At 41.2% G+C, this 14,756-nt stretch overlaps 1 protein-coding gene across 2 annotated transcripts; it reads left to right on the forward strand.

Annotated features, from left to right (window-relative positions):
- The first annotated feature begins 898 nt into the window (after positions 1-898).
- GPR12 (G protein-coupled receptor 12) lies at positions 899-13,097 on the forward strand. Of its 2 annotated transcripts, none has more exons than XM_074859929.1 (2): positions 899-1,039; positions 1,640-13,097. In XM_074859929.1, the coding sequence occupies exon 2, from the start codon at positions 1,654-1,656 to the stop codon at positions 2,656-2,658; it is 1,005 nt and encodes a 334-aa protein (XP_074716030.1). In that variant the 5' UTR covers positions 899-1,039; positions 1,640-1,653; the 3' UTR covers positions 2,659-13,097. The 2 variants fall into 2 exon arrangements, with proteins under 2 accessions (XP_074716030.1, XP_074716031.1); XM_074859930.1 differs by having other exon boundaries at positions 930-1,039; positions 1,643-13,097.
- The last annotated feature ends 1,659 nt before the right edge of the window (positions 13,098-14,756 follow it).

Genomic DNA, 14,756 nt, shown 5'->3' on the forward strand with positions numbered 1-14,756 from the left:
GCGCACTTGCCGAGCACGTTACACAACAAGGGAGAAGGAAATCTTCCCTCCAGATTCCAGTTGGCCGTCAGGGCCACGTTTTCCAAAGTGCTTTAGGTATATGGTGGTGTAAATGAGGAGAAGGCATGTTTTCTTAAAACTGTCTGGGCTCATCTAAAGACCAACTCATCCCTTTATTTTGGCATGTCCTGGAGGACATGCTTCTCTCCACTGACAATATGGGGGACCTTGGGAGGCTATCTCCTGCACGCAAACATCTCCAGCTGGCGTTTAAAGCTGGTTGGTGTGGTTCCTCTGGCCCAGTGGTTTCTATGAAAGCTCATTTCCTAACTCACTATGCACTATCCCATAAGTGACAGCTTTGCCAATCTGCCCACGTGTCCCTTAATGTCACCCTCTTAAGATGGCAGGCATCCCATGCCCAGGCTCCCTGCACGCTGCCAGGTGTTACCTGCTCTAGACCTGCTACCGCGCGTCGCTCCTTTAAATCTTTCATACTCTTATTTTCATTTTCCTGCGGTTACACACCGGGAGGCTCGAGCCATGAAAGGCGCCTCTGGAGATCAGCCCTGCTGCTCGCTCAGGGTCACTCTGGGCCGTATCATCGGGTTTTGAGGCTCGCCGGGGATGGACACCCCACAACCGCCATCTCTGCCTCTCTGAGGGCAGTCGCGGCGTTACCTCAGGGGCGCTCGCGCGGGGGAGGGAGGGGGGGGGGGAGAGGGGCGGCGCGGGGGAGGGGGGGGGAGAGGGGCGGCGCCCCCCCCGCTCCTCCCCGCCCCTCTCCCCCCCCCCCTCCCGCGCGCGCGGCGGGAGGCACCTGCGCAGGCGCGCGCGCACGAGGAAGCCCCCCCCTCCCCACTCCCGCCACACACACGCGCGCCGCGGGCGCGCGGAGGGGGCGCGCACCTGCCCTGCGCCCTCCGCCGTGAGGGCGGCCGGTCCCGCTGCCGCCTTGAAGGGACCACGGCGACCCCTCTGTTCCTTCTCCTCCTCCTTTCCTTCCTTCCTTTCTCCGACCCGCCGGGGGAAAGCCCAGGTGACAGCCGCCGGGGGTGCGTGGGGCGTGTGGTGGTGTCCGCGTGTGTGTGGTGACCGCGTCGAGTTTGTAAATTCTCAGGGGATATCCACACCCCCCCCCCCCTTCCCACACGCACAGCCCGGGTGGGGTTTCCTCACAGGGGGTCGGTAAAGGATATCCCCCTCCTCCTCCCCATCCTGGCCGTTCACTCCGTGACCGAAAATAAGCCCACTTTGAAATCGTGGCTGCAGAATAACGGGGGTTACACCGCCCCACAGCCGGCCCCCACCCCAAATTGCAGCGCTTGGTGGGAGGGGGGTGTGTGTTAGCTGTTTCATGGGCTCCCTCCCGTGCCTGTGCCTTCTTCCCTATGCAGGTGAAGGGAATTACCGTTAGGATCACTCAGTTTCCGTGTGTCGGTCCCTTGGCAGATAATCTCGGGCAGTTTTAAGTATTTTTTCCCCCAATGTTTTTATTTTTTTTTTATTGTCACATTTATGTAACAAGTGCCTGCCTGCACATATTAGATTGGTGTTGCTGTCTAGGGCGTTGCATGCTCTGGGGATGCTGTAACCGGTGCTGTGTCTGACTATTAAAAAAAATGTCTTTCCGTTGAAGAAGACGGGGTTAAAATGAATGAAGATCTGAAGGTTAATTTGAGCTGGCTGCCTCAGGATCATGTAGAAGCCAGCTCTACCGAGAATGCCTCAGCTGCAGGCTCCTCCCTGGTTCCTGTCGTAGACCCAGAGCCAGAGCTTTTGGTAAACCCCTGGGACATTGTGTTGTGTACTTCAGGGACCCTTATCTCCTGCGAAAATGCCATTGTGGTTCTTATCATTTTCCATAATCCCAGTCTTCGTGCCCCCATGTTCCTCCTGATAGGCAGCCTGGCGCTGGCAGATCTCTTAGCGGGCATTGGATTGATCATCAATTTCGTTTTTGCATACCTTCTGCAATCAGAAGCTACGAAACTGGTTACGATTGGACTGATTGTTGCCTCTTTCTCAGCATCTGTCGGCAGCTTGCTGGCTATTACTGTTGATCGTTACCTCTCCCTGTATTACGCTTTGACTTACAATTCAGAGAGAACTGTCACTTTTACCTATGTCATGCTTATATTGCTCTGGGGAGCATCTATCTGTATTGGACTGCTGCCTGTAATGGGCTGGAACTGCCTCAGAGATGAATCCACCTGCAGTGTTATCAGACCACTCACTAAAAATAATGCAGCTGTCCTTTCGGTCTCTTTCTTGCTTATGTTTGCCCTCATGCTGCAGCTCTACATTCAAATCTGTAAAATCGTGATGCGCCATGCCCATCAGATTGCCTTGCAACACCATTTCCTGGCCACTTCCCACTATGTGACCACCCGAAAAGGAGTGTCTACTTTGGCCATTATTTTGGGGACTTTTGCTGCTTGCTGGATGCCTTTTACGCTCTATTCTTTAATAGCAGATTACACCTATCCTTCTATATACACCTATGCCACCCTCCTGCCAGCTACCTACAATTCCATCATCAATCCTGTAATATATGCTTTTAGAAACCAGGAGATACAGAAGGCACTTTGGCTCATCTGTTGTGGCTGTATTCCTTCTAACCTGTCCCAGAGAGCAAGATCACCCAGTGATGTTTGATTGGCAGCTAGGAGGATGCTCCTTAACATGTTACTTTCCAGACATTCTTGCGATGCTGTCTTTGGTTTAGATGCATTCATTAAATGGTGTGTGATGGGTTCATATAAAAACCACAGGATGCACTGACCTTTTTGTAAACAGAAAACCCCAGTGACCAAAATGAATCAAGTGGTTTAAGGGAGATTTCCAAAATCAAAATAATCAGTGTTCTTACAGATTTATAATGTTGCTCAGGGTCTTTTTGTTATATTACCCAGACTTTGCCGTGTTTGCCATGATTTTACATTAAGTTTGCTAATTAAAATTAAATTGAAACAGCATACCTCCTTTGAAACTGTTTATGTGATTGAGTTTAGTCATACTGCATGTTACAGTCTGTTGACAGGATATGTTTTCCCCTTTAATTCTTTTTAAAACAGAAAAGAAACCCCAAGTCCTGTTACCCCATTGGTATATCATCCGAATACTCTCAAAATAATGGCCAATTGTACTGATTTATATGGTATTTATTGTAATAATCTCAGTGCAACAAATTTGCTCTCAATGAGGAAATGCTTGTATAGCTTTTTACTTTACATCTCAGCATGAATTAGCTTGATAATTGTTTTAAAGGGTTACCTGTTCTCTCCTGAGTTCTGGCCGGATGTTAAAACAGATGATATGCTTTGCCTTCCTTTTCAAAAGTCAGCCATATGTTTTCACTTAGATATGGGACATCAGAGCTCATTATACTATTTTAAAAGGAATTCAGGGGGGATTTTCAAATTGATGAAACAATATGGCCTCTTTTGGCTGTGCATTTGTAATAGATGCAACACTAAGTTTCTCAGACAAGTTTATCTTTTTAGAAGTGTATAAGAAAATATCTAACAAAATAACCTACAAATTGCTTGCAACACGTATTTAGCATCTTCATGAAATGGTTTCCCTTAAGTTTGTTATCAAGCCAAAGCTATTACCACTTGTTTTCATTGTTCTGCTATATGATTTAAAATACTGATGTTTATAAACTCTAAGAGCATATCTGGTTCACAATTGTATGCAACCAGAACTGCAACACGAAACAATATTTTCTCCTTTTCTGTCAGTTTCATCCATTACTGATTGTGATTCTTCACACTGTACACATGTCAGCTCACTTCGTTACAGGATGATAGTTCTGGTCTAAAAAGCAGAGCTTCCTCTCATGAATGGTTACATTTCAAACTGCTGCTAACCTTTTACCGAAGCCGCATTAAAATGCACTAGAAATATAACATTGTTTTCTAATTTGAAGACTTGATTGTCAGAGGGAAAATCTTCCTGGCAGATGTCTTCGTGAAACTTAAGGTGTACCCTAATGTCAGTGCATGGGAGTTCATAGTGCCACTTCCATTAGTGTTGATGGGAGCTCAATGTGTTAATGCCCCGGCATCAGTAGGAGGTTATATTCCCTTGAATGTCAAAGTCAGCATACCGTATTGTTGCTTCAGTATCTTACATTAAAGTTTAAAAAAACCCCAACAAACTAAAGTGTAAAAATAGCAATATTTACAGTTGAATGAAAAAATATACCTGTATAGTATAGATAGTAGACACAACTGTGTTGCTGGTCTGGATTTCTCCAAATGGAATCTGTCCTTTTCACATGGACATTTGGATGACTGTAGCTTTTTGTGGCAAAGTTGCTGTGACGTTAAGAATCATATGCTATACACAAAGCTGAATCTCAAATGTGAATGAGTTGTCTGTAAACAAGGCTCTGTAGAGATTTTTATGAGCAATAATTAATTTTAGTTGCAATGCTGGGTTCAAATTCCATTATTTACTTGGTTCAACCTTCATGATATTTGGCTCTTACTTTGTAATGTGATTAGTTTAATAATTGCATGGCATGGTCCAGTAGAGCTGTGAACTTGCAGCTCCCTTGGCTTCACTGCTATTTACAGATGCTCAGCACAGTTAGACTATGGCCCCTGCTCAGTGTAGGATATTGGTGTTCTTTATCTACTTCTGAATGCTAATGAAACTCTAGTCATTGCATTTTGTTAGGAATTTTTGTATAAGAAATAATCACTTCATAAATATCCATTCTATGTATGCCTGCAGTTTTGCAAGTATGCAAAGTATTGGGAATAAATGGCAGTAAAAGTCATGAGCTGAATAATGTAGAGAGGCTGAATAATGTAGAACGGCTCTTTTAAAAGCAAAAAAGAAGTTAAAGTAATGCAAAGTTTCTCCCTCCCTCTTTCCCCCCCCCCCCCCCCATTTGTTCTTCTGTATCAAATTGCTAAAAAGTGTCATGAAGATGAGCAACTACAACTGTGACCAAAATTCAGTCATGAGGACAACTGTTGTTTTGCTTATGCAGACCTGTTCTTATCCTCTTGGATAACCTCACAGGCACTAGTGGTTTTTTCCCACAACACCCGGGTGGTAGGGAAGCCAGAAGAAAACAGCACAGGGGGAGATAATGTTGTCCCCTCTTCTCGTGCTGGTTCACCTAGTGTCGTTGTCATCTTCCTCACTCCACAGGCTGCTGAAATCTGCAGAGGCTCTCCAGAGTGCCGGGGGAGCCGACCTTTTCCTTGTGCCAGAGCAGAGAGATTTGTAATTGGAAGCTCCTCTCCTGAGGAGCAGTGTGAGTCGAATGCAGGAAAGAAGGATTAATTATAGAAGTCCCACAAAGCTAGCTCATAGGGATGTGATTTGCCCTTGTTTGAGGAGGAGCACATGGTTACCTTTTGCCACAGACAGATGAGAAACATGATTATGCCTCCCCAAGTTACTGCTGTGACCTCCAGTGAGGATGCTGCCTCTTCCAGAAATATGTTCTTAAATTGAGACTGTGCATCATAGGCCAGAAAATCCTTCTGGAAGTCAATGACATAGGTGTGCCCACAGCTGTCGGACCAAACTTTAACTGGTTTGCAGTACTGTATAGATGCTGTATAACACACCTCTGAACGAACTCTTCGGCGTAGGGGCAGAGCTGTGGGTACAAAGCTGCCTACCTCACTTGCACAAAAGAAACGCTTGACAGACAGCCACTTTTCAGACCCTGCAGCATTAAGCAATTCTCTGCTATCACCTCAGAGTAACAGTGTAGGCCCTGGTTCTGCATGGTGAGGTGCCAGTATCCACCCAAGATTCCTCTAAAACTGGCAGAAACCCAGCCAGCTTGCAGGATTCTGTCATTTTGTTGTCCCATCAAACAACACCTGTGCGTAAGACCAGGGGTGTTAGATTCACCATTCTATGTACAGTGAAGTATTTTTCATATCTTCATCGTAATGACAAAGTACATTTTTCTTAATGCGTATTTTAGTTTAAAGAATTGTTCATTTGTATTTATTAACACACTTGACCCAAAGTTAGTAACAGGTTGTATCTTGATGGGCAAAATTTACTGTAGTCAGTTTTTTCATATATTCATCCTCAATGCTTGGGAGAGGATTTTTTTTTTTAGTTGTCTTTTTTTCTTTTAAACCATTTCTCCTAACAGTAAAATTTCAGCAATAAGGGGAAATATGTTTTTAGCAATAAAATCCTTCATGTTGCGGATACTATAAACTGCTGAGTAAACACAGAGCAATAGAGAGGAAGCAATATATTCTTTAGACAAAAAGTAACTTGCATAAGCAAAAGTCTTCCTTTGTTAAGCAGTTGCTATTGGACTGATGTAACACAAACCAATGAGAAATAGTGTCCCACAATTACTGAGTTCCTGAATAGAATTACTCAATAACCTTCTACCTTAGTTCTTGGATCCTGAATTCATGCTATTTGCAAGAGAGAATTATGTATTGCAGTGGGGATTTTTATTCTTTTCATTGTTTGGCATTTAGTTGAACAGCATTCTATGGATAAATTTGTTGTGTTCAGGATTCCCGATTGTAACTTAATACTAAGAATACTCTTCACTAAACAAAAACTGAGAATACCTGGATTTGTCATGCCCATCAAGATGGATATGATAAATGGTGCTAGCCCATCCTGAAGACAGTTTGGCTGTTAAAAGAACAAGGCTATGGTATCATGGAAAAAAGCCCCCTACCAATACCCAAGGTATCTGGAAGCAAGCTGAAAGGCCTGCTGTCACTGCTGCATCTTCCTACCGTGGACACTCAGTGACATAAGAAGCTGTGACCATCCTTCATGTTCAGGGGCCAGTCTTGAGGCATCTTGAAGTCACTAAAACCCCTCCGTGGACAGCAGTGAATTTTGGCTTAGACCAGCCCCTGTTCTGTCCCCAAAGAGTTATTTTTATATTGCCTCATTTTCTTAGGGATTGTTTAGCTTTTAAAAAATAAGATACTTATGGATTCATCTCTCAAAAGCAATGAGCAACCTGCAGTGTGACTGGAAGTTGGGTTAAAATAGCATCACTACAAACCAAGCCCCTGAAACATAACTACACACTCATTACTTTAAAAAAAAATGTGGTTCTGTAACATTCAGAACCGTATCTGCAAAATGTTGGCCCTGACTTTTATGGAGAGAAGATATGTATGGTCTGCTTTTTGTATGTACAATAAAGAAAGAAAAATAAGAATTGGACAGAGTGGTCGCTATTTCAAAAAACACCAGCTATTCTGTCACTTTATCAGAGAAACTGTATGGTTCTTTGTCCTTGAAACAGAAACCAACTCTGGAAATTTTCTAGAAAATCCTGAATACCCACAAGTCAGTGTAAAAGCTTTGTAGCAAAAGTAGGAGGACTAGCATGGTTGCCAGTGCAGAACAGTTTGATGTAACAGCTCTGTTGTGAGTGGGAAGAAGAATAGTATACCTGCACACCAGCTGTAGACAGATCAAGTCCTAGGTGTATAGGAGTAGCACCAGAAAAAGACCAACAGCATTTCTTTAAATCATACTGCTGCAAGAAGACAACTATGTCAGATAGACTTTCACTGGGTATGGATCCTATGTTGTAAGAATTCAAGAATATTTTTAAGTGCTACTGGCCAACTATTCAGGAACAGGTATCACAGTGGTGTACTTGAGGGGGATCAAGAATGCAGCTATGAAAGACATAATTAAAGATGATGTTAAATATCTACACGTAGACTCATCACATCTCTTAGGGAGAAGATCTGAGAATCATTTCAAGGTTTTACTTTGCTGCCTTTTGGAGCAACTGATTCTAGAACAAGAGGTTGCTCCAGTACGTAGATTAAATGCAGTAAATAATCTGTCCTTTACAGGAACAAATAGCTATTTGCTGTCAGAGTTGTTGTTTGCAACTAGACAACATCTTTTTAATAATACCACAGGAAGCCACTTTACAAAAACAGTTTGATAGCTTCAGTGGTAAACTTGGAAAAGCAAAATTTTCACATGCTTAGCATATTGCACACTTAGTGTATTGCATGTCAGCAAGAAGCCCTGTTTGAGTAGCAGGGCTACTCAAAAACCTGTGAAATTTGGTGCTTAACCAGAAAAAAAAGGCCAGTGCAGATAAAAGTGCATTACTATAACTGGGAAACACAATTTTAAACAATATTTCAATTTCCTGATTCTTTTTTTCTGGTTTTTGAATGCCATTTTATAAAGTGGTGATTTACCCTCTCTTTCAGTGCCACATTTACTTTGGCTTAGTGGTGACCCAGAGATGTGCAGTGGAGAAAAAAAAAATCTCTTAACTCTGCTTATTGAGAGCGGACTAAAGGAAAGGGGCATGATTTACATGTCATGAATAAGCAATAGTACAGGAAGGATAAATTAGGCATGTCTCCCCCATCTGTCACTAAAAGAATGATGGGACTCCTAGTAAACTTGAAAGGTCCTATATCTGGAAATACTTTTTTGGTACAAAAGGAAATTACTCCATAAAACTGGGTGCTACTGGCTTCTTCAGACCAAGAATTGCAATTCCTTTTAATTGATCAGAAATGTGGATGAACTGTAAGGATATGTGCTTTCATGTTAGGTGGATGATGAAAGATGAGAGGATGGTGGTCTTTATGGCTTGGCGAATCTGGAGGGAATGGATGCTTGAGCTTGGATAGGAAGGATGCTTGAATAAATGCATCCCCTGTGAGAAGGTTGTTTTGAACTGTCCATTTTGAACCCTACCTCACATACACAGAGCATGTGAGACGGGCCCTGGGGCTGCCGTTGTTCTGGGGTGTAGTGCAGCAGTTCCGTGTCCTTGAGGCGGGCAGTATTGCTGTTCCTGTTGAATGGTGTCCAGAGAACAGAGAGGAGGAAATAGAATCAGAAGTGAGATACTCCTCCATTGAAAACTTGATCTCAAATGTTTAACTCACATTATTGTCTTGTTAGCACAATCTTACAAGGCTCCACTTGAAATCAGAAGAGGGTTTTTTGTGAAAAAATACGGAAAATATGAAAGTAGAACTAACAGCAGATTATTTTACAGTAAGTCATTATGTATTTCTGTTTCTTCTGAGGAGCAGCTGAGTGTGTAACTTTGCAGTAACTGTTTCCTTGAGAACAGTATGCCTTTGCACTAAAAAACTAAAGAAGTCCATGCTGCAGTTTATTCACACAATTATTGTGATCTTGTAAGCCAGACAAGAAGAAACAGTTGCATATTTCACTGTTACACAAACTTCTACAAGAGAAGGAAAAAAACAAACCTGAATGTAGGTTAAGTGAAACCATATTGCAATTAACTAGTGCATCACTGCTGTGATGAAGACTAATTCAGAGGCATTGAAAGGATAAGGGGAGATTTTTCAGTGGAGGTTCTTTGCAAATGGGTTGAGAGAGCAAAACTAATTTTAAAACAAAGGTCTGTTAAGCTTGCCATCCCAAACTCCTTGAATTGGCTTTTAAAGAAATTGTCCTCACCTCCCCAAACCTTTCGTTTTGCACTCTACATATGCCAAGGCCATTTTTACAAACTTGCTGGCATGCTAGATATTTAACTGGACAAGATAGTATTATGGATTTCCCCCTCCCAGGTAGTGGGTAGACTTTTATGTCCCAGAACTAGTGAACTGATTTGTTTATCTGCTACCTCTAAGTAAAACTGACCTTTCTAAAAAGCATAGAGTACTTGCAGACATTGACTGCACATTTAGCGACTTCATTAAATTGCTATTATAGAGTAATTCAGGTGATGGCCACAGGATTACGGGGTGGGGAGGTGTTTCTGGTTTTTTCTTTCTTTTTTTTCTTTTTTTTTTATTGTTCCCCAATAGGAAGATGTTTGGCACAGTCCTTTCTGTTTGAAGACAAACATTGATTTACAGTTGGACTTGATGATCTTAAAGGTCTTTTCCAACCTCAATCATTCTATGATTCTGAGAACCTGCCTCTCATAAGTACAGTGTTGCATTCTTTGGTAAAAGCTTAATTACAAAGGTTTTAATAGTTTGTTATAACCCTTTCAAATTTATCAGCAGCACTTTTTCATTGAACAACTTCAGTGAGTGTTTGCCTTACACTGGAAATTTATTTGATACACATGCGGGGTGGGGAAGCAAGTGAACTGCTACTGCTTGCTTTATACTGGTGATACTCTTTTTTTTCCTCAAACCATTTGATCCCAACTATATGATCTACCATGATGTCTGAGCAGAGGCCTAGTCCCGGTTTCTCAAGGAAAAAGCAAGCCAATACTAACTGCACATGCTGAAGACTGCATCCTGCAAGGATCCACCTTGGAAAATGGAGTGGCCTTTCACTTTTAAGGAATCGATGTCAACAAAATAGATTTGCTTTTTTAAAAGGTATAAACTAATTTTTAAAAGGCAATACTTATGTCCACGTTCAACTTAAAGAACTTAAGTACTAGTTACATTACATGTGAGTGGAGAAACAGTTTCTTAGAGTATTTTGGTATGCCATTAACTTAATTATTATGAGCTATCATACTTAAATAGCATCATTACATACTTAAATATATACATAATTATTATGATTATTTAATTTACTTTTTATATGTATGATATGCTAGATGTGCTCTATGCCTCTGATGTTGTAATGGTCAAAGTGGAACCTCTTTGGCTAGGCAGTTTCATGTGATTAAAGAAAAACATTGCCAAACTTGTATGAGTGTTGCAAACACTGAAAGATTCAGTGGTAAGTAGTTGGTATTTCAACAAACAAAGACAATCCAGAGGTTTTGGAAGAGAGGTGAATTCTCATGTGTTTAATTTGGACAAAATCCCACTGTCAGCTTTGGGATTACAGGAATGTGTTACATGGCCACAGATGGGACAGAATACAAGAAGGATATTGATCACTAACATGAGCCTATATAGCAGTTATGTTCTGTGCACCCTGTTCTCTCTCTCTCTTTCATAGGTGCTTTGGTGACAGGACTGCACAGGTCATGAGCAGTCCTCACAGTCATATGACACAGGTGCACATTTTGCCCTGGCTGATGCTGATCTGGGGAATATTGCAGTATCAAAAAAACCTTATACATTTATTTTTAAAGGGGAAGTGAAACACACATATGCTTCAGGGACTTTCTAGGAAAAGGGACTCGGACCTGTAAGATTTAGGACCTAGGTATGGAGCTCTTAATGTATTGATTACTTCTAGGCCCCATAGAATTTTCCTCTTACTTCAGTGTTTGCTAAGATCATCAAAATAATCAAGAATTCAGCTTCCACTGCTTTCAGGGAAGAGATATTTTATAGTATGCAAATGAAAGCAACATGACCCAGCCCTTCGAAAATTGAGATAGCCACATCCTGAAAGGGATGTACTTTTGTGTCCCTGTGAAGCTTTGGGGAGTTGCTCCCCATCCATGGGTTTTAGTTTTGCTGCTCTTTGGTTGCCCTCTGACAGACAATGTACTCCCTTAATATATGAGCAGCACTCAAGTCTGCCTTGTGGTGCCTCTGCCCCAGAGGGCTCATGAGAAAATAGCACAGAAGCGAGGCTGCTCTACAGTGTTGATTGCAGAGTCAAAGCCTGCTGGGTTTGGAAGGGAGCTCTGCTCTCAGCAGGGAGCTTTCTGAAGACATGATAGAAAATAGTGAGCCTTCTTTAGTCACATTCCAACCAAATTTCAGCTCCTTTCTTTTATATTTCCTTTTCAATGTAAGCAGAGACTTCACTTAGTCTGGGAGGAGGAGAATAACTCAGTGCTGTGAGTTAGCATGTTCCAGCAGGCACCTTTTTAGGCGGCAGCTGTCCTAGAGCAGCATGGCTGAATATACAGTAGTCTACTTCTGAACCCAGGCTGGTCCCACAGCTTACAATGTATAGGAGGAAAATGCAGTTTTCCAGAATGTGGAAACAGTGATTTGTGCCAAAAGTGTGGAATGGGTATTGCAGCTGAAGAGGCAGGTAAATTGCCTAAATTACATACACAGCAAAATACTCGGGCAGTCTCTAGGGTGACTTGTATGTGCTCAAATATATTTTCCATTGAAGCTGATAGCAGTCCCATGTATGTATGGAGGAGGAGAAGAATACAGACTTTTCTGTTGGGCCTCATCCAGAACCCATCGAAGGAAACAGGCATTCTTACTTTTGTCATTAGTTCTCAAAAGAGCCACATTAGACCTCTATCCATTTCGTATGTCTGCATCTTTTTACTCTTTGGGGCTAAAATCTACAGTTGTGTCGTCCTTTGTTTGATCTCAGCTTTACTGTCACAGCCAAAACTTACAAAAGTTGGTCGTAAATGTGTTTACAAGTAAGAAGACATTTCATAGGATAAAATGTTATAACTGTGCCTCTGAAATAAAGCCCTAAAACTGTATTTAACTTCAGGCCATGAAATTTGGAATACCCTGGGCTAGTAGAACCATTCGTAATTTTCTAGACTTACTAACTAAACTCCAACTTTTTTTTTATTGCCAAATGAAATTAAAAACAACCTGTGGTTTACCACACTTATCTCATGAAATTCTCAGAGAGAACTTTTCCTAGGAAACTTCATATGATTCCTGTAAACTCCTGATACTACAGACTGCAGTGTGGTGCCATGCTGAATTCTAAAAGCTTTAGCAAAAGCAGTTGCATGGGGGTAGTTCTTACACTACATATCTCATTAGGAGCCAGATGGCTTTAAATTCTGCATGATGCGCTTTTCATATGAGAACCAATTACTGGTTTAATACATAAAGGTCTGTGGTTATTTCTTATACTAATTGAAGGGTTTTTTTCATTTAACTGTGGTTGAGGTTTGAACCATAGCTTGCCAGTATATGAAGTAATTTTAAAAGAAAGTGAAACATCTTTGCCTCAGTTTCCCTTAAGAATAAAGCTTTGGATTGCAACTACAGAGCTTCTTGTTGTTACAAGATAGTAATTTAATGCACTTTATTTAAAAAAAGGCACAAATTATTTTGTTTATAAAATGTTACAATTGCACTATGCTGTAAGAATCGGTTACTAAATATAAACTGTACAGTTTTGTAGTCAACATTGTAAGTGTTTAGTCATAAATGATTGAAACAATTACATGTTTCAGTTAAATGTTAATTTTATATGTGGTATATGTAACCATAAATAAATTTTCCTTTCTAAAAAAAGAATGTTGTCTGATTCATTTCATTGAATTTCACATTCTGTTTCAAATAACAAAACAATATTCTTTCTGAAAATATAAATTCAAATATGTTCCAATGCAGAGAGATAGCCGATGACACTAACTAAACTTGAAGGATTAAATTCAGATGTGCAAACTTCAGTTATACTTCTGTAGATCCCCTGCATCCACTAACACTGCAGAAGGAAATACCAGGCACTACAGTTTTGTACAAAAAGTCTGAAAGAAGAGCTAACAGGAATTCTTGAATGTAGAGTTGCAAATGAAAGCCAGGGTGCCCTTCCAAGTTTACTTTTCTTATCCAAGTTAATTTACCTCTACCGCGCTTCTCTTCTGACACACTGCCATTTGTTATCGTTGTACACGCTTAGTTTTGGGGAACAAAATTCAATATGGATGTACAAGAGGATCTGCATTGGGCCTTGCTAAAAGTATGTAAATACTTAATATTTGAGTTAGAGATCATTAACTGGGAGAGGTAAAAGTTGAAAGAAACTATGTTAACCTAGGAGTTTTTTTAGAAGTTCGGTCCTGATCCTCCAATTAAGTAACTGCAAAATCGGATGCATGATCAGAGTTCTGTTTTTCCAATTTGACTCTTATAGACAGGCTAAAAGAAAATGGTGGACTGTCTCATTTTCCAAAATATTTTTTTTAAAAAAAATCTGTATTTTAATTCTTCTGAATGGTTTTCTTGAATACCCAACTTATTTTCCAGCCATATAAATTGATGGAAAGACCTACATCTCTAATGGTAAAACTGACTATTGTGTACCGAAGCCAGTGAAAATGTGACTTCTGAAAGAAATTGACCAGTGGCTGACAGATACCCAGGTAAGAAATGGAGAGTGAGGGTGCTTCCTTTGTACTGTGGAGGACTACAGTCCTGCAGCTCAGCTGTATCCTGGAGGAGATCTTAGTGATGTTTACTTCTACCAGACACAGCTGTCCTTGCCACCTCTCACAACAGACATGCAGGCACCAGCTACTTTTATCTAGAGAAGAAGAAGTTGGTATCATGGTGCACAGGTAGAGTCCTGGTTTGTGTCTCTGCAGGTGAACTACAGCCAGAGGGACTATAGCACAATGGTGATCAGGATGTATTTGATAAATGGTTTTTGCTTAACTAAACATGAACTGCAATTACACATTATAGACCCTTAGGAACTATCAGCCATCCATTCTACTAAACTGGAAAATGAATAAAAATTAATGGGAAAAAACAATAGAGAGGGAGGGGAAGTAAATGTTTCACCTAATGGAGAAGCCAGTATTGAAATGATGTGGCCAGGACTGTTTGGGGATCTCTTTGGTCTTAACTGCTGAGGCCTAAAGTAGAACAATAAACTGAACCTGTTCTGACCATACAACATGTGTTTAAGCTGCTTCTGCAGTCAGGAGGGCCAGGAATGAGCCGGGAACAGCAGGGATGGCTGGTTCAAGCATCTTGGCATTGCTCTGTTGGTGCCCCTTCCGCACCTGATAGCATTGGCATCAGCCTAATGGCTTCCTAGCAGTCTCAGATGGAAGTATCATTAAGAAGGCAAAATGGCTGACTAAATCAATAAATAGAATAGTAAAAACCTGCCAAAACTTAATGGTACTCAGCCAGAATTGTAAACGAATTCCTATT

Source organism: Strix uralensis, chromosome 2, assembly GCF_047716275.1.
Source record: "Strix uralensis isolate ZFMK-TIS-50842 chromosome 2, bStrUra1, whole genome shotgun sequence".
In the NCBI taxonomy this organism is placed as follows: domain Eukaryota; kingdom Metazoa; phylum Chordata; class Aves; order Strigiformes; family Strigidae; genus Strix; species Strix uralensis.

Excerpts from the sequence above, each read along its gene's own strand:
- GPR12 (XM_074859929.1), top strand. The coding sequence starts at position 1,654 with ATGAATGAAGATCTGAAGGTTAATTTGAGCTGGCTGCCTCAGGATCAT.